Below are 18,651 nucleotides of genomic sequence, written 5' to 3'. Positions count from 1 at the left end.
CCCCCCAACCCCCCGGGTGCCCCTGACCTCCCCTCCCTGGAACTCCACTGTGGAGACCCTCTGGGGTTGGGGGAGCCCTCACGGCCCACTGTTCTCTCAGACGCTGTCCGGGTCTCTCCAGCTGACCAGGCCTGAGTGGAAGTGAGGGTGAGGTGGGCCGGGTGGGGCCTGCCCCCCATGGGTGTCTCACCATTTGTTCTCTGTGTTCCAGGGAAGACCCGGGGACCTCGGACCCATCGGGTACCAGGGGATGAAGGTGGGTGTCCCTGCTCTCGTCCAGAGGTGGAGGGGTTGCGGCCACCTGTGCACTTGGCGGCCTGTGCACGTGGCCATGTGTGTGTCTGGCCTAACCTGCCTCCTCCTCCTTCTTCCTCTGTTTGGTGTATAGGGAGAAAAAGGGGGCCGTGGGGAGAAGGTGAGTGTGCCCCGCTCCACAACGGGTCCCTCTGGGCGCAGGGCATCCCCGTGCCCGGACCACGCCATTGCTGGGGAGGGGCTGGGCAGACCCTCCCCGCACCCTTGCCGACCTCCAGGAAGATGCGGCTGGTCCCAGGACTGGTCGGTGGAGCTTTGCTGCCATCTCAGAATGCGCCCAGCTGGGCTTGCAAGGGCTGGGGTCGTGGCGCCTGTCCCTCCCTCCCCACAGTGGGGTGGGGTCCCACCAACGGTTACCAGAGGCACTCAGGACTCAGCAGCAGAGGGCGCCCTCTCGGTCTGGGGGCAACCTTGCGCTCACGGGGCAGCCCCTGCCGTTGCGTGCACCAGCCTCACCCCCAATCTGCTGGTCAGAACTGATGGGGGGCCACTCTTGGGCCCAGGTGGGGGACAGACTCCCCTCACCCTCCATTTCTGTCTTCACAGGGCTCCAGGGGACCCAAGGGCTACAAGGTGAGTGTGGGCGGCAGGGACGGGAGTGTTCTGCCCAGTGGCCCTGCTGGCCGACTCTCCCTGACCCTTCTTTTCGTCCCTGTCTCGCAGGGCGAGAAGGGCAGGCGCGGCATCGACGGGGTGGACGGCATGAAGGTAACCCCACTGGGTGGACATGTGGTCCAGAATGGGTGGACGGCGAAGCTATGGCTGCTCTGGGGGTGGGCAGTGGGGGTCTTATGGTGGGCGCTCCCAGGTGACTCGGGGGTGTTGAGTCAGGAGAAGTTTCCTGCAGCTATTTCCTACAAAGCCCCAGGTCCCAGTGGACCCCGAGCCACCCAGTTCAGCTCAGAGTGTCTTCCAGGGTGTGGCTTCCCTGGAAGGGGGATGGATGAGCCAGAACTACAGGGTTTGGCAGCTGAGCAGCCTCAGTTTACCCACTCGGCCATTGACAATGTCATTTTCTTCCTCCTTCCAGGGGGAGACGGGGTACCCAGGCCTGCCAGGCTGCAAGGGCTCACCTGGATTCGATGTAAGTCACTTCCTTTCACCGTTAAGTTCTCAGGAGTGAAACTGGGCCCAACGGGCTGTTCCAAGTGCAGACTTATGTTTGATTCCGTCTCTGCATGGCCCACAGCTCTGTGTTTAAGGCCTGTGGGTGATGACCATTGCTAGTTGTGACAGTGTCTTCTCACCAGGGTATCCAAGGATCCCCGGGCCCCAAGGGAGATGCTGGTGCCTTTGGACTCAAAGGAGAAAAGGTCAGTGGCTCGCGGCCCCTGGGGCTCAGGGCTGGTGGCTTTGTCATCCACTAATCACTAAATCCCGACCCGCACTCTGAGGGACGGGGCCGGGTCTGAGCCCAGGAGCCGCCATGGTGATGAGACAGGCAGAGGCCACAGGTAGACCACACAGCTGCCAGGCTGGCACATGACCAGGGCAGCCCTCCCTATGCCCCACGCCCGCACATGTTTTCTGTCTCTACCGCGTCTGCCCCCGGCAGCTCACAGCCCAGCGCTTTCGCCCAGAGCCTCTCTGTTCACGTGGAATTCAGGATTTCAGAATAAACACAGTGGCGCTGACGGCTGCAAGTAGGCAGGAAGGTTAAGCAGGAGAAATACTCTTTCAAGAGTCTGATTTAGAGCCGAGTTTTCTGTTGCTGGTATTTTCTCCGGGTTTCTTCTGGAAAGCAGAAGTGTCAGGGAGTGTCAGGAGGCTGCTGCCTGCCCCGGGTGTTCCAAAGAAGATTTCCCGGAACCGAGCAGGTGGCTCCGGAATCTCACCCCTGAGTGTGCAGACCCCTAAGCCCCTACGTTCGGGCTTGCCAGTCCGCCAGCCTGGCAAAGCTGCGCCTTTGCTGACAGAGACCACTTTGCCCCTCTTAGTTCGGGGGCTGTCTGGCTGGACCTGGAGGGTAGCGAGGTTAACGTGTGCAAGGCGGTGTTCGTGCCGCCGGGGTTGGCTTGAGGAGGTCCTGGGAGGTCAGAGAGCATGGCCTGAAGTTAGGTTGAGGAGGGCTGGCATGGGGTCACCTGGCAGGAGCGTCTGTGACCATCTTATTTTCCCCAGGGTGAACCTGGAGCTAACGGGGAGGCCGGGAGGCCAGGGAGCACGGGGCCGCCTGGCGATGAGGTGAGAGAGCCCCCCATGGAAGCTGGGGTGTGGGGCCCAGGCCCTGCATGGGGTCACCGACATGGGCAAACAATTCCACCCCTCTTCTCTGCCAGGGCGAGCCAGGAGAGCCTGGTCCTCCAGGAGAGAAAGGAGAGGCTGGGGACGAGGTGAGTGCTGGCTGTGGCCCATGGGCCTCTGCTCCCAGTTCCTGAGGCCAGTCCCAGTCGCAGGGTTCACGCATAAACTGACACTGTGTTTGTTCCTCCTAATCCCAGGGGGATGCGGGACCAGACGGCGCCCCTGGAGAGAGGGTGAGTTGGTGGCGGGGTGGAGCTCACCATGTGGCCACAGATGTGGCCCATGCGGCCCAGCCTGGTCCTCCCAGCACTGGCCGGCCCCCAGCGCTCCCACCTAAGCGGAGTGGTGTCTTCACCTGCGTGTCCAAACCGCCTGCTCCCACGTTTCGTCCTGTGTACCATGCACTGGTTGCTGGGTTCTTCCCAGGGTCTCTGACTCGGGTCTCTGGGAGTCCTGCTGGGGGAGGCTCGGCGCACAGCAGCTCACACTTCCCCTCCTCTCTACTCAGGGTGGCCCTGGAGAGAGAGGACCCCGGGGGACCCCCGGTGTGCGGGGGCCAAGAGGAGACCCGGTGAGTCGTGGTTTGGCCCATCCCTGGGGAGGGCGGCAGACACTGAGGGGTGATGCAGCTGTCAGACCACAGGACTCACGCCACCCAGTCCCTTTGGCTCCTAGATTGCAGCCGACCCATTCCCTCACCTTCTGTTTTCCCAAACCAAGACGCTTCCCTACGGCCCAGGCCGCCCACCACTCCTCCCTACAGGGGCTGGGGAGCCTCCAAGGGAGCCGGAGACGGGCAGAGGCGACCAGCCCCGCGTGGGGAAAGCAGCCACCTGCAGACGTGACTGCTAGCCTCACAGCGTGGGTTCCCTCTGGGCCCGCCCTGGTGACCCGGGCCTGGGTGAACGTGCTTTCTGTAGGAGGGCGAGCACCACCTTGACAGCAGCCACGCCTTCCCATGCAGTCGTTTATCCGATCCACCGAACCAGTCCCCTCACGTCACATGTTTGGACCTTTCCGAGTATCTGCAAGTCTCCCGAGTCCCTCCATAACATTTTTGCAGACAGAGCTTGGGTTCTTCTTTGGAAAGATTTTCCAAAGAATAAGGATGTCGGGTCAGAAGGCCGACTGAGAGGACAGACGGCAGGGTGGCTGGGGGCAGTCCTCGCTGCAGACCCGTGGCTGCTGCTCCTGCTGCTCTGTTTCTCTCAAGGGCAGTCGCTGAGCCGGTGTCTGCGGCCCAGCCTCACCCTCCGCAGCGGAGTCGGACTCTCTCCAGCCCCAGGACTCGCTGGGGAAGTTTCTCTGGATCCAGGGGTGGGCAGGCAGACAGAGTCCGTGTCTGGTCACCCCACCCCACTCTGGGGCTGCCCCGGCCCAGCACAGGCTGTGGAGGGAGTGAGAAAAAGCCTCAGAGGTGGTGCCTCCCATCTACTTGCTGCAGACAGGGGCACCCCCATCTCGTCCCCGAGAGCAGGACACCCAGGTCCCCCTCACTATGACCTCGGTGTGGAGAGTGGCTGGCTTTCTCATGGTGGCCTTCGGAAAAAATAGCCTGGTACCCGATGGCTGTGACCTGGCCACCTCCACACTCATGGGCTTGCTTTTCCCCAGGGCGAAGCTGGACCCCAAGGTGACCAGGGAAGAGAAGGCCCCGTCGGTGTCCCCGGAGACCCGGTAGGAAGCCGGGCTGTCTTGGGGGTGGGGGGTCATGTCCACAGCTCAGCGTATCGGCCAATTTGGATCTCAGAGGCAGAAACGCTCCCAGCAGCTCACCCATTGGGGGGGTCTCCATTTCCAGCCTTGTGCACCTCGCAGGGGTGCATGTACCCACAGGCCGAGGGATGTCCCTGGTGGATGCCCTGCAGGCAGCCAGGTGGCAGCCTGGGCCAGGTGCGGATTGGTAAGGGTGTGGCCCAGCTCTGGTGGCCCTTGATGCTCAGCCACATGGGACACAGAAATGAGTGAGCAGACCCCCTGCTGTCCCCAGATATCTGACCCTCATCTGAGTGGGTGGGGGTGCCCTGGCCTGGAGAAGGGCAGTGGACGGCAGAAGGAGCAGATGGGGGCTGGGGACACGGAGTACAAGGGGTGCCCAGAGGAGGACTATGTGGGCCCCCAGGCTGCAGGGGGGACCCCACATTGGAGAGGAGCATTGGAGCCCCTGGGAGACACTGGGTGGGGAGGCTTGGTTGGCACTTGTGGGTCTGGCTTCAGAACCCACTGTCCATCTGTGGCTGGAGGCAGCTTTGGGAGTGTGAGTGTATGGAAGTTTCTACAATTTTAAGGTGCAGGTGAGACCATGCTGGGGGAGGGGAGGAGAGTAGGCCTGATAGAAGGGGGGGCTGTGGCCTGGGCCAGTGGGCTGGGTAGGAGGAGTTGGGGTCACATCCCTGACTCCAGGGGAGGGGGCGCAGGAGGCCAGACCCGCAGGGGGAGGGACCAGCCCCTGCCTGAGGGGGAGCTGCCCCCACCTGTATCCTCAGTGCATCTTCACCCTGTGGCCCTGGCCTGGCCCCAGCATGGAGGTCTGTGGGTGGGAGGATGGGTGGGTGGGGGAGCCCTCACCTCCTCTGCCACTAGGAGCACCCAACTGCTCCTAACCAATCAACAGCTTTTCTTAAGGTGCCAACTAGCATCCAGCTTTAAAGAGTCTAGGGAAAACTCACTTTAAACTAAACCACCAATAATGAAGATCTAAAGGAAGAATGCTACAGTCTGGGGGACTGTCAGGATTTCATTCACCTAGTAGACAAGTCTAGGTGGCTGGGTAAAGGGACCTCCACCTGGGCTCTGTCCTCCAGGCCCATCGGCTGGAGTTGAGCCAGGCAGGATGTGTTCAGGGAGGAGTCAAACTTCAGAGTCTCTTGGGGGAAGGTAGGCATTTCTGGCTGGTGCCTGGAAGGCTGCATGGAAGAGGCAGCAGTTGAGGAGGATGTGGAGGAGTTAGCCTGGCAGAGCTGTGGGGGAAGACATTCCAGGCAGAGGGAACAGCTTAAGCAAAGGTCTGGAGGTGGGTACATGCAGGGCATATTCAGGGGCCAGGAGCTTGGGGGTGCCAGGGCAGCAGTGGGACACAGTCTGCCCATTCCCTCAGGCCTCCAGAGCGCAGCCAGCAGCTCAGATGGGCTCTCATGCCTGCTAAATATAACTTCACCACTCACAGACCCGTGCGCAGGGCCCGGGTATGAGCCTGGCGGGGGCGACTTCCTGAAGGTGTGCGGTGTGCTGCTGGCTTGTCCTGCCCAGCACTCCGTGGCCAGGCCAGGCTGCTGTGAAAAGGGCTCACCTCCGAGGGCCTGGGAGCTGTGGGCACCAGGGCAGGTGGGTTCCGGGTGGCCAGGGACCCTGGGCAGGCGAGGCCAGGGCTCTGTAGGCTTGGCATGTGGCTTCCAGCTTTTTGGTGGCTTTTATTTTGGGGAGAAATTTGGAATTGGAGTAAAATAATTTTAAAAAGAGAGAGGGTAGCATCTGTAACAGGGCAGGGATGTTTTGCAAACTCTGCTGGTGCCGGAGAAATACTCCCCGCATCCCTTCCAGGGTGAGGGTGGAGAGGGACGATCTGTTTCTGGGGTAAACATGGACCTGTTTCGAGACTGCAGGGCCTTGCTCAAGGGGAAACTTTTCTCACACATGATTTCAAGTTAAACTCCAGTGCAGCCATTTCCAGGGGCCGGTGGCCACGCTGAGTGAAGGTGGCATCAGGGCTGTCCAGCAGGGACAGGCTTGTGACTGTCCGGTGCTCCTGCTTCCTGGCAGTGATGGGAAGATAACGTCTCTCTAGTAAAACCAGGCTTAGGTGCGTTTGGGGCTCGCAGACAAAAGACTCATGAACCGAGAGCCATGCCCTGTTTTTGCATGTTTCAAATAAGAGAAATACATATGGTTAAAATCAGTCAGTAGCTCTAACAGGAGAAAGCCCCCCCCCCCCGACTCCCCAGGTATCAATTTTTAGTTTCTTCTAGAATCCTTTTAGAAAGGTGCGTGAGAGCGTCAGCGTACGCCTGTGGTTCGCACAGGCTGTGCTGCACCCGGATGCTCTGCTCAGCCGAACTACCGTGGGGATGGTCCGTGGTGGTGCTCGCGGACCCAGGCCACTCTTCAATGTCCTGGCGTGCCCCATGCGACCTTGCTCAGCATGCACGTCCAGTCCCTGTTAACACGCATGCAACTGTCTCCAGCATTTTGTTTTACAGAAAGATACTGTAATAAATATCAGTGTCTGTCAGCTTGTGTCTGCCCATCATCTGTCTGTCCAGCCACCCATGTGCCTACACACCTCCCACTCTTTCATCCGTCCATTGTCTGTCTGTCCACCCATCCTCCCACCTATACATCATCCATATATACATCCACCCACCACCCACCCATCCATCATCTATCTGTCTATCGTCCATCCATCCATCCATCCATCCATCCATCCATCCATCCGTCTAGAAATACTTCCAAGGTTGTACCTGGAAGATAAATTCTTAGCAGCAGAATTTCTTGGACAAATGGCACTTATATGTGCATGTGTGTATTTTGATGTTTGCCAAATAATTCTACAAAAAATTAGTCCTAATTTTCATTCCCCCCAAGAGTATAAAATAGAGACAGTACCCACACCTTCACCAAAATGAGATAGTATCGAACTTCAAGTATGTTTTGCTCCTCGGGCGAGAACAGTGCCTGTCTCCGTCCACGTGGCCGGTGTGCAGAGCCACGGGTAAAGTGTGCGACACTGCACAGGGCATGGGGTGCTCGGTGCAGGAGCTGGACAGCCAGAGGGAGATGCTGGGTAGTCAGGGTGGGGACAGCAGGAGTCCTTCTGCCAGCCCGGCAGAGGTTAACGGAGCAAGCTGATTAATGGGCGGTTGTAAATGTCTGTGAGAAGGTCCAGCCAGGAAAGGTCTTGCCAGGATGTGCCCAGTGGACAAGGCTCTGATGCAGGGTCATGGCTGGTGGGGACGAGGGGCCCGTGGCCAGGCTGGCCCTGTGACTGAGGCGGGCTTACTTTCCTTCCTTGGGCTCGGCTGGGGATGTTGAAGTGCTCAGGGGACAGAGACCCTGGACCCAGAAAGGCAGACAGTTCACCTGGGGGGCGGTCCACGGAGCCAGCCAGCAAGGGTGGGATCTGGGGCCAGGAGGGCTGGCATGATGGGAGTGAAGGTTCAGGGACCAGCTCTGGAAACCTTGGCCCCACACAGGGGTCCAGGAGTCTCAGGAAGCAGGGTAGAGGCCCAAGGCGGCCCAGCAAGCAGCTGTGGGTGTGTGGTGGGAGCAGGCCCCAGTTGCAGGCCAGGCTCAGCCCACAGGAGATTCTGGAGTGGCTGCACTGGGGTCCCAGGGGCCACCAAGCCAGGCACAGCCCAGAGAGTGGGGCAGGAGCCCAACAAGGGAGCCAGGCAGACGGGTCCTGCCTCTCAGTAGCAGGGCCCCAGCCGAGTCTAGGGTCAGGTGACAGACATGGCTGTGAGTGAGGAGAGGGCTGAAGACTCTGCCGAGTGGGGCCCCCGCTTGTGTGGGTCAGGGCAGCTCATGGTGGCTTCAGTGGGAGACCCCACTGCAAGGTCATTGTGACCACTGGCTGGACCCAGGGGCTCCACATGGCCCAGGCCTCCCTGGGGCCAGTGGGACAGGAGAGAGTCACTTACTGACCCTGGCCTGGGGCCTCTCTGGTGGGAAAAGGAGGGGCAGGTGGTCTGCAACATGGAGACCTGGAGAGACCCCAGCCAGGGAGCCGGCCTGAGCACACCTGGCATCAGCCCCATGGCCCCAGGCACAGAGAGGCCCAGCCAGGTGCACCCTGAAGTCACCTGGAGAGGTCCCAACAGCTGTGCCCAGGATGAGACCCCAGGGTGGGGCCTGGGTCTACGCTGTGTTGATGGAACCAGGGCCAGAGTCTGGGGGCCTGATGCCTGTGGGGGAGGACGGAGCTCTGGCCAGGGGCAGGGGCCTGGGAGAGTGAGCCTGGGCTCAATGGTGCGCATCCCTCTCTTTGCAGGGAGAGGCTGGCCCCATTGGACCAAAAGGATACCGAGGTGACGAAGGTCCCCCGGGGCTTGAGGTGAGCACCTCCCCCACCCACTCCCCTGCCTGGTTCCCCAGGGGCATTGTGCCAAGCTCACTGCTTGGTCACTCCTCCCTCTCCGTAGGGTCTCAGAGGAGCCCCAGGACCTGCCGGACCCCCTGGAGACCCGGGACTGATGGGTGAAAGGGTAAGCATCCAAGGACCTGGCCTGGGAGGTGACACCGGGAAGCCACGGCCCCAAGCCCCAAGCCCCAAGCTATCTTTGTGGGAGGAGTTTGTCTGTGGGGGTCTGGACAGGGATAGTACTATTCAGTGTCACCGGGGATCCTCCTACTCTGAGTCCAGGTCCAGGAGAGGGACCACAGGACCAGCGGGGTGATCCTGGGTGGGGACAGAGGCACCCTCGGGTGCAGCTCCCCATGCCTGAGCTGTCTGTGGGCCTCCCTGGGCCTGGGCGACTCCGCAGTGACAGCCACTCTGCTCGGCTCCCCCAGGGTGAAGACGGCCCCCCTGGAAATGGCACCGAGGGCTTCCCCGGCTTCCCTGTAAGTGCCCCAGAGGCCCTCCCCCAGTGCCCGCCCCAAGCTGTCTGTGGTACCACCTTTGGCCAGCTTGGCACTCCAGGGTGGGCAGGGTTGGACCCAGGCTGGGAATTTGATGAATGGATTCTGCCGGCCTGGGCCCGTCCACCTGCACCTCTCTGACGGGCCCCTCTGGGGTCAGAAGCTGGTGTGACTGTCCTGCCTTCCACACACAGGGGTATCCAGGCAACAGGGGCCCTGCCGGAATAAATGTGAGTATGCGCCCCGCCACTCTCTGTCCAGCTACAGGTGTGCACACACGTTCACTCACGCACATGCACACAAGCACACTCACACACTTGTGAACACACACACACCTGTGCACACTCACATGCTCACACACATGTGCAAACAATGCACACTGCATTCACATGCACACACACACGAGCACACGCACACGTGCATGCACATGCACACACACCCATGCATCCTCGGGCCACACCTCTGTCTGTGGCTCATCCCTGGCACTGGCAGCTCTAGTGGAAGCTCGTGGGTGCTGCCCAGCCTGGGTGTGCATGGTGACTGAGGGCCCCTCTGGCACACAAGCGCAGGCCCAGCCTCAGAGACCACACCCAAGTCTCCCCCAAGCCTCTGGGTGCCGTCAGCCACCTACAGGCCTCAGTTTCCTCCCCCAGGAAGCGCATGCAGTGGAGCGGGAGGTGCACAAGAGTGCCTCCTTTATCTCTGTTTTCTTTTTAAAACTCCTGCTTCTTGAAAATAAAACCCCTGATGCCCCACTGACCTTCATGCTCTCCTGTCACTGCAGGGCACGAAAGGCTACCCCGGCCTGAAGGGGGACGAGGGCGAAGCTGGGGACCCTGGAGAGGACGTAAGTGGGGGTGGCAAGGCCAGCCTGGGGAGCCTGTGACCCTGAGCCCAGGGTCTGCCTCACTGGAGGGACACATGCTGCAGACAGGCCAGCAGCACAGGTGCGTGTGTCGACACAATGCTGTTCCTTCCAGAACAATGATCTCTCACCCCGCGGAGCCAAAGGAGCCAAGGGGTACCGGGGCCCTGAAGGTCCCCAGGTGGGTCAGTGTGGCCACCAGGCCGACGGGGCAGGGGCAGAGCAGTGGCCGTGCCTGGGAGCCTGAAAGAGCGGGAGAAGGGACAGGAATTTGGGGAGCAAGCTGCTGGGGAAGGCTTGGGGAGGGTTGGGATGTCCACAGGTGGGGTCAGAGGGACTGATGCAATGGTGGGGGTCACTGGGGACAGGCCACAGAGTGGGAGGGACTGATCACCAGGGTGAGGGGTGGTAGGTCCTGAGGCAGGTGCCTGCATGGGGTCCTGGGCCCCTGGCCAGGAGTCCTGCCCTTTGAGGCAGTGCCAGACCCATATGGGACTTTCTCTGTCCTGGAGGTGTCCTGGAGAGTGGGCAGGCGGCAGTCCCAGCCAGAGCTCCCATGTCTTGGACAGTCACCTCAGATCAGAGGCAGCTACAGGGTGTCCCCAGCCCCAGTATGCAGAGGCCTTGGCTGCCCTGGTGTTCTGGGGACCCCTCCTCGGGCAGGAAGAGGGCAGGGCCTGCTGCCGGGGCTGGGAGTGGGTTTGCAGGGTGCCGTGGGAGCTGGGGATGGGGCTCCCTTGGCCATGTAGGTCAGGAAGCCACAGCAGGCCCCTCCCTCAGATCCCCACCCTGTGTTCCCCCGACAGGGACCCCCAGGACACACAGGGCCACCTGGGCCAGACGTAAGTGGGGTGTCTGTGAGCATCCTCTGGGGGCTGACTGCTGGTCCCGTGGGGGGGCCCTCTGTGGAAAACCAGTAAACACTGTACAGAGGGGGGCAGCCGTGGGAGCACATGGGGGCCCTGCGGGCAGGGGTCTGACAGGCGGAGCCAGGCGCTCCCTGAGAGGTGAGAAGCCCCTGTCCAAGCCCAGCCCTGCTGTGGCCCCAGGGGAGGGCGGGCAGGAGGGCCAGAGCTGCTGGATCATCAGTGCCCACGTGTCCCCCTCCTCAGGAATGCGAGATATTGGACATCATCATGAAAATGTGCTGTGAGTACTGTGGGTCTTAGCATGACCATCTCAATAAGAAAGAGCATGTCCCCGGCCCCAGGCAGGGAGGATCTCTAAGCTGCAAGAGCAGGGCTGGAGGAGCAGGCACCGGGCGCAGCCTGTGGCTCTCAAGGGCTCAGCCAGCAAACAAGGGACCGCCTGTCTTTTCTCCCACGGGGTCGGCAGCCAGGACCCCGCCTCAGCCATGCAAGCCGGCATGTGCCCCACCCAAGGGAAAGGCCCAGGGTGGGAACACGGGGCACAGGCTGACGGCTGACCAAGGGGCAGAGCAGCCCACAGGGAGGGCAGCCTGCGAGGCCGGGGAGGCTGGCGAGAGTTTGTGTCTTCCTGATTTTATGTGTGATTTATTTCCTCTTTTTCCTCATTTCCACAGCTTGCTGTGGTAAGTACCATTTTTAACTCGTTTTCTGCGTATTTTTAAGTAAAACAACTCCCGTGGGCGGGTGGGATTTCACCCCCATCTCAGCCACGCTGCAAGGCAGAGGCTGGCAGTCACCCACCTGCTTGCCCACCAGCGCCCTAACAGACCTGCCTGAGCCACGTGGGCCTGTTGCGGGGCCGCCCCCTGCTGTCCTCTGTCCTCAGTAACTAACCAGTGACAGACGGGGGGTGGGCAGAAACCAGCCCCTGGGACCTGCTCTGTCCACTCTTCCACATGGGCCCAGAAGTCTGGGGTCGAGTGGAGGTCAGGAAGCAGCCGACGCCCGGCCTGGCCCACTGAGGCCAGCCCTGACAAGTCCCCCGTGGAGGAGCTATGGGAGGGGGTCTTGAGCTGACCCAGGTGGGATTCCCCTTGCTGGGTGTGGCACAGTGGAGGAGGGTCCAGGGCAGGAGGGTGGTGCTGTGCTGTGGGTAGGGTCCCAGGAGGCCCGAGGCTAACCCTCCCCACCTGTAGAGTGCAAGTGCGGCCCGATCGACATCCTCTTCGTGCTGGATAGCTCTGAGAGCATCGGCCTGCAGAACTTCGAGATCGCCAAGGACTTCATCATCAAGGTCATTGACCGGCTGAGCAAAGACGAGCTGGTCAAGGTGAGGCAGCCCCTGCCTGCCCTGCCCTGTGCACTGTGGGCTGTGCGCCCTGGTCAGACCTCAGCCTTCTCTGCAGCCGCTCCACACAGCCCCAGCTGGGCCTTCATGGGTCCCTGCTCCTGGCAGGACCCTGGGCATGCCCTGGCTGGTCCAGGACCCCCAGCTCCACCCCAAGGCTCACCCTTCACAGGTGCCACAGACACAGAGCAGCTCCCCGTCATACTGAGGGCGTGGGCTGGAGCCCAGCAGGCCTGAGTCCTGCAGGTGGTTCTGAGTGTCTGCCCTTATGGACAGAACTGGGGAGAGCTATGTGTCAGGAGTTGCTTATCATAGACCCAGGGTCCGGGGGCTGTGAGGAGCCCGGGCAATGCAGCCATCGACCCCTTGAGGAGCCATGTCTGCCGGGCCTCCAGGACACCATGCCGGCCTGACCATGCATCTGCCCGCCCTGCAGTTCGAGCCCGGGCAGTCCCACGCGGGTGTGGTCCAGTACAGTCACAACCAGATGCAGGAGCACGTGGACCTGAGGAACCCCAACATCAGGAACGCCCAGGAGCTCAAGGAGTGAGTGCACCGCACATGCCCACCCATACCCTGGACCCTGGGTAGGCTGTGCCTTGACCTCTGACCCCAGATGGGCTCGGCCCTGGCCCCGTCCCTGACCATCCTCTCACGCAGAGCCATCAAGAAGCTGCAGTGGATGGCAGGGGGCACGTTCACGGGCGAGGCCCTGCAGTACACACGGGACCGGCTGCTGCCACCCACCCAGAATGACCGCATCGCCCTGGTCATCACTGATGGGCGCTCAGACACCCAGAGGGACACCACCCCCCTCAGCGTGCTCTGTGGCCCCGACATCCAGGTGGGATGGCCACACACACACACCTGCCCCCGGGCCACCCTGGAAATGTGGGGGGGCTTTCCCCCCTGAGAGGGGAGGAGGGCCCTGAGGCCGATGCTGACCCTGTCCCCTCAGGTGGTCTCCGTGGGCATCAAGGACGTGTTTGGCTTTGTCGCTGGCTCCGACCAGCTCAACGTCATTTCTTGCCAAGGCCTGTCACCTCAAGGCCGGCCAGGCATCTCACTGGTCAAGGAGAACTATGCGGAGCTGCTGGACGACAACTTCCTGAAGAATATCACGGCTCAGATCTGCATAGGTGGGCATGCGGTCGGCTGGCCCAGCTTCACTTATCTGTGCCAGGATCTGGCCTCACAGCCACGCTCAGCCCGCTGTGTCCTCGGTGCCCTGGAACTGGCCTCCCCTTCCCAGAAGCTGCCTCACGCTCTCAGCTAGAGGGATGTTGTAGCCTCAGCCTGGCCCCCCACCGCCCTGCCACCCCCAAGCAGCCCAGCCTCCACACAGGCCTGTCCTGGCACTGATCCTCTCCGGGCGTATGGCCCGCAGTGTCCTCGCCCTGTGACCTGCAGCCTGTGCTCACCTGAGCTCACCTGCTTGGAGCCAGGGCGGTGCACCTGCATGCCTGCATGGTCAGTTCCTCAGAATCCAGGACTCACTGAGGACACCCACCTCAGACACCCCCTGCATACCCCAACTTGACTGCACCCAGCAGTCAGACCCGACTACCCCATGCAGGCAGCCGGTCGACAGCCAGAGAGAGCTGCTCAGGGCAGACTCGGGCCCTCCCTGCCTATGGGCACGTGGTCAGCAGCATGGCATGGGGTGTCTGACTGGCAGGCCATCCTTGCTTCCCTCTGAGCCTCAGTTTCCCCACTCTCAGAAGTGGACCAAGGCTCTGCCCTGCCTCACTGGGTTGGTGGGAGGACCAGGACATAGTATCTGGAAATATCACCTAGAAAGGTCCACTTTCAGTACAGGGACACACCCATCCTGGTGAAACAGAGTGGGCCAAGTAGGGGGCTAGTGAGGCCAGAGGCAGATCTCCCAGGAAAGCCTCCTGCCAGGTATTGAGGGTCACCTGTGCCTGTGGTCATCGAGGTGCCCTAGCGTCCTCTTGTTGTGGGGCTACAGGTGGGACAGCGGTCTGTCCATGCAACCACTGGGTTCATGCTGCGTGGGGTTTTCTCTTTCACAGATAAGAAGTGTCCAGATTACACCTGCCCAAGTGAGTACCTGGGTAGCTGGGTCCCCTGAAGGGGGTGCTTATGGCGGGGGGGGCACCTGGTGAGGAGGGGGTCCTGGAGGAGGGTCTGGGGATCACCAGAGGGTGCATTGGGTTGCTCAGGGGCTAGCCGGGCCCCACTGGCACCGTCCCAGGCCTGGGGCTGCACCGGCTCTCTCTGGCCAGCCCATGGCAGCCGCATCTTGGGGGCCACTTGCTAATGCCTGCCCCCCTGGCTGCAGTCACCTTCTCCTTCCCGGCTGACATCACCATCCTGCTGGACGGCTCGGCCAGCGTAGGCAGTCACAACTTCGACACCACCAAGCGCTTCGCCAAGCGCCTGGCCGAGCGCTTCCTGGCGGCAGGCGCGTCCGCCGGGTCTCCCGAGGTGCGAGTGGCAGTGGTGCAGTACAGCGGCCCGGGCCAGCAGAGGCCGGCGCGCGCAGGTCTGCAGTTCCTGCAGAACTACACGGTGCTGGCTGGCGCCGTGGATGCCATGAGCTTCTTCAACGACGCCACCGATGTCACGGATGCCCTGGGCTTCGTGACCCGTTTCTACCGTGAGGCCTCGCCGGGTGCTGCCAGGAAGAGGGTCTTGCTCTTCTCGGATGGCAACTCTCAGGGCGCCACAGCGGCCGCGCTCGAGAAGGCGGTGCAGGAGGCACAGCAGGCGGGTATTGAGATCTTCGTGGTGGTGGTGGGCAGCCAGGTGAACGAGCCGCACATCCGCGTGCTGGTCACCGGCAAGACGGCCGAGTACGACGCTGCCTACGGCGAGCGCCACCTGTTCCGCGTGCCCAGTTATGAGGCCCTGCTGCGGGGCGTCTTCTACCAGACCGTGTCCAGGAAGGTGGCACTGAGCTAGCCTGGCCACCCACCCTTGCCCCATCATGGAGAGAGGAAGTAAAATGTGACATGAATTTTCTGGATCAATCCCCTCTGCTAGTTGTTTTTTAAAGGAAAGCTTGAAAAGCCGCCATGCCACGCCGTGCGCCCTGCAGAAGGTCCTCTGAGGCTTGCCCCACACCGGGCATCCGCGGCTTCCAGGCTGTCTGCCTTCCTCCCCCGCAGGCCTGAACCCCGTGCTCCTTGTGGGCGGCCGGCCAGGCTGAGCCAGGGAGGCCCGAGCTCCGTCTCCTTTTCCTTCCTGGGCCTCAGAGGCACCTGGCCACCACCCCCACAGTCCCTATAGCATGCTTTCTCTCACTAATCCTCCAGAATTCTTCATCTAACATTTCAGTTTCTTGTGAGATGTTGGGCTATGTTTGATTTTTGGAAAACCAAGGTCGAGAATATTTTTCAATGTGAATCTGGATGAGTTGACCCCTCCTTACAAGGTTCTCCTTAGGAACCGACCCCAGACCTTGGCTCCCGTGGCCCTTGGGGCGTCCAGCTCAGGGTGAGCAGAAACTCGGCCGTGCTCACATGCATTCTCTAACCAACATCTCCAGAGAACAGTACAATGGAGACTGACCTCGTGCCCTTCACACTCCAAGAAAAAAGGTGCTACCCCTGTCGAGACCTGGACTGCACTGGACACTGAGTCATCTGGTGGCCCAAAGTGATGTTTTATCGAAAACAATCCAAAGCTCTTTTTCCTCAAAATAGTGGTTTGTTCTACTTACTATTGAAGATCCTCTTCACATGTTAGTTTCGTTTGTACTCTTCCCTGGGTTTTTTCTCAACCATGTCCCCATCAAGACGTTTTCAAATAAAGGTTTTCACTCTTCTCTGGGATGGTCTTTTGTTAAGATCCCTGCCGTGTTTGCACGTCGCACAACGGGAGGAGGATGCAGAGACTGTTGGGAAGAGGAGCTGCCCTTGCCGGTGTTGGCCACGGACACTGCTCACCTGGCACGTGGAGACCACACCACACCCATGGATGGGAATGGAGCTGGGGGCCCTGACACCCTGGGCTGTGGTATCAGGAGCAAGTTAGTTCTTGGTCTGGGGCTGGCCTGATCCAGCAAGATTACACCCAAAAAGACCTGTGTCAGGCCCTGCATCTTAATACCAAAGAATGCCCCTGGAACAATGCCCCCTGGGGTTCCACAACGGGAGACAGGATCCTGCAGGGCCCCACGGGAAGATGCCCTGAGAAGCTCCACGGTTGATTTGGAGCAAGGCAGCTGTGAGACGCAGCAGGCTGTCAAGGCCGAGCGCCCATCCCCCTGTGGGAAGCCGGCCTCTGGCCTCGGGGAGGGTTTGCATGGGAGGGTGGAGGCTCATGGGACTTCCCCATGAGCCTTTCCAGAGGAAGAAATTCACAGCCATTAGAATCCCAGAATCCCGAGGGCTCAGGTCTCCCCCTCACAGGGCTGTTATGGGAGAGGAGAAAACACAGGGTTGGGTAGAGGAGGGCAGGACAGGAGAGATGGGAAGTGGTCCCACATGTCCCTACTGGAGGAAACCCAGCAAGCCTGTCTCGGGGCGTCACGTGTAGGCGATGCGGGGGGGGGGGGTGTGGAGGTGAGCAGGGACCCCTGTCATGGGAATGCCTCGCATGTATATGGCTGTGGAATCCCACCCCAGAAAGTACCCAGGGGTCCTCCCTGTTTTGGGTGGAAGACAAGCATCCCGTGTAGAACTGGAAGGAGAGAGAGGCCAGATGGTGGAGACGCATGCGTGAGGCTGGCCTGGCCGAGCACCTCCCTGCTGCCCGGAGGACGGACATTTTGGACCCTGCACGGAGGCAGTAAGAACCAGATGGCTGCGGCGGGAGGAAGTTTCCACTCACCTGCCATTGTCCCTGGGCCGCTCGCTGCAGTCCTACCCTAACCATGGGCACATCTGCTCTGAGATCCCCCACCCTGAGGGGCAGCCCCAGCCCTTGGCCCCCACAAAGCCGTCCATCCCCGGGCTGCTCCTCCAGATCCCAGCTCCTCCCCCACTGCGTGCAGCTGGGTGACCTCGAGCCAGGCTCACCCTTTGTCTCAGTGTCCTCAACTATAACCTGGGTCAGTAACACCAGCGCACCTACCTGAGAGGGCCGTGGGGATGTCTGAGCCCCTCACCAGGGCAGCCCCAGGCCAGACAGGAGCACGAGGAGGCAGAGGCTGCCGGGAAAGGGCAGTTCCGGGGGAGAGAGCCCGGGGCTGGGAGCTGAGGAGTGCCTGGTGTGGGGATGCTGGCCTCTTCCTGGGTGCTCCCTGTGGAACCCCTTCCCCACAGGCCACCCCACACAGGCACCTCCTGGTCACCCCAGATCTGCCCGCCGGTTTCAGGTGGGTGGTGAGGCGGGGGCCACCTGCTCCCAGACCTGAGGCCGGGGCTTCTCCTCGATCCCACCCCGTGGTTCTACTGCCCATGGCTCTCCCCATCCCTGAACACCTGGGGGTGGTCACCAGAGATCCCAGGCAGGAGGGACAATGGGCCCCAAAGCCCTGGCTCACTCGGAGCCCTTTGGGAGCCAGGACGCTCTGGGCCCTCACGCTGGGCCTCCTGCTTCTGCAAGTGCGGCCTGCAGGCACAGGGTCGCTCACCATGGAGACACCGAGGCCTGGCGAGGGCCTCCCCAGAGCTGTGGCACATCTGTGGTGGCCACTGCACCCCCAGCTCACTACACCCAGGCCGGGACCCTCGGCACCCCCAGCCCAAGCCTCGGCCCCACCAGGGTCTCCCCTTCCCGTTCCCTTCCCCCATCCCCCGTGTGCACCTCCTGCCTCAGGCCTGGGGACTTCCCTGCATCGAATAATCACAGATAATCCAACAACAGTAGCACCTTTCCCTGCTTCCCAGACAGCGAGACCCCTCGCACCCCACCCCCACCCCAGCTCATCCCCAGCCAGCCCAGGGTATCCAGTCCCTGCAGCTCTTTCTGGCAGCCTGTCGCCCCCTCTCTCCCTCCCAGCAGCTCTGCAGATTCCAGGGCTGCTCCAAGCCCTCCCAGGCGCCAGCCTCGGCCCCCAGACTGCCGCGTCGTGTGTAACCAAATCTAGCTAGACCTTCCTCCTGAAGGAAAACGAGAAACCAGAAGTACACGTTTCCCCTTTAAGGAGGGGAGGGCCCAACCCCTGGACCTTCTGACTAGAAGGGGTTGGCTGAGAGACAGGCCTCGTCCCAAGCCTCCCAGCATTCAGGAGGAAAAGATCAGGATCCCTCTTTGTTCTGCAGAACTCAACTTTGAAAAATACATACTGAAAGACACCTCAGGCCCACAGGCCCGCATCTGTTCCAAGTTTGTAAAAGTGATATTGTCGATCATCATGCAAAGTCTCAAGACAGGAGCCAAAGCCAGCCGCCCCGTGACTCTGAACGAGCTGGCACCCCCATGTCTTCCCCAGCCAGGAACAGCCCCAAGCAGTGCTCTGGCGTCCTCCTGGCCCCAGGCTTTCTGGTAAACAGCCCGTGTTCCCGACACCAAGCTCTAGA

At 61.3% G+C, this 18,651-nt stretch overlaps 1 protein-coding gene across 1 annotated transcript in view; it reads left to right on the top strand.

Moving 5' to 3' along the window:
• The window catches only part of COL6A1 (collagen, type VI, alpha 1), a 23,152-nt gene extending 7,140 nt beyond the window's left edge, over positions 1–16,012 (top strand). Inside the window, exons 9-34 of the mRNA XM_008592474.1 lie at positions 212–256; positions 389–415; positions 862–888; positions 979–1,023; positions 1,346–1,399; positions 1,566–1,628; positions 2,437–2,499; positions 2,595–2,648; positions 2,757–2,792; positions 3,068–3,130; positions 4,174–4,236; positions 8,546–8,608; positions 8,697–8,759; positions 9,067–9,117; positions 9,330–9,365; positions 9,920–9,982; positions 10,116–10,181; positions 10,807–10,842; positions 11,113–11,149; positions 11,544–11,552; positions 12,066–12,199; positions 12,654–12,763; positions 12,878–13,061; positions 13,176–13,356; positions 14,254–14,283; positions 14,523–16,012. Coding sequence (XP_008590696.1) covers positions 212–256; positions 389–415; positions 862–888; positions 979–1,023; positions 1,346–1,399; positions 1,566–1,628; positions 2,437–2,499; positions 2,595–2,648; positions 2,757–2,792; positions 3,068–3,130; positions 4,174–4,236; positions 8,546–8,608; positions 8,697–8,759; positions 9,067–9,117; positions 9,330–9,365; positions 9,920–9,982; positions 10,116–10,181; positions 10,807–10,842; positions 11,113–11,149; positions 11,544–11,552; positions 12,066–12,199; positions 12,654–12,763; positions 12,878–13,061; positions 13,176–13,356; positions 14,254–14,283; positions 14,523–15,145 — 2,226 coding nt within the window. The 3' untranslated portion in view covers positions 15,146–16,012. The remainder of the gene's footprint in view (positions 1–211; positions 257–388; positions 416–861; positions 889–978; positions 1,024–1,345; positions 1,400–1,565; positions 1,629–2,436; positions 2,500–2,594; positions 2,649–2,756; positions 2,793–3,067; positions 3,131–4,173; positions 4,237–8,545; positions 8,609–8,696; positions 8,760–9,066; positions 9,118–9,329; positions 9,366–9,919; positions 9,983–10,115; positions 10,182–10,806; positions 10,843–11,112; positions 11,150–11,543; positions 11,553–12,065; positions 12,200–12,653; positions 12,764–12,877; positions 13,062–13,175; positions 13,357–14,253; positions 14,284–14,522) is intronic.
• The last annotated feature ends 2,639 nt before the right edge of the window (positions 16,013–18,651 follow it).

The sequence above is a fragment of the Galeopterus variegatus genome, unplaced genomic scaffold (assembly GCF_000696425.1).
Source record: "Galeopterus variegatus unplaced genomic scaffold, G_variegatus-3.0.2 Scaffold7954, whole genome shotgun sequence".
Taxonomy (NCBI): Eukaryota; Metazoa; Chordata; class Mammalia; order Dermoptera; family Cynocephalidae; genus Galeopterus; species Galeopterus variegatus.
The sequence above is the reverse complement of the archived record's forward strand: the minus strand, read 5'-3'. Positions and strand labels throughout refer to the sequence as shown.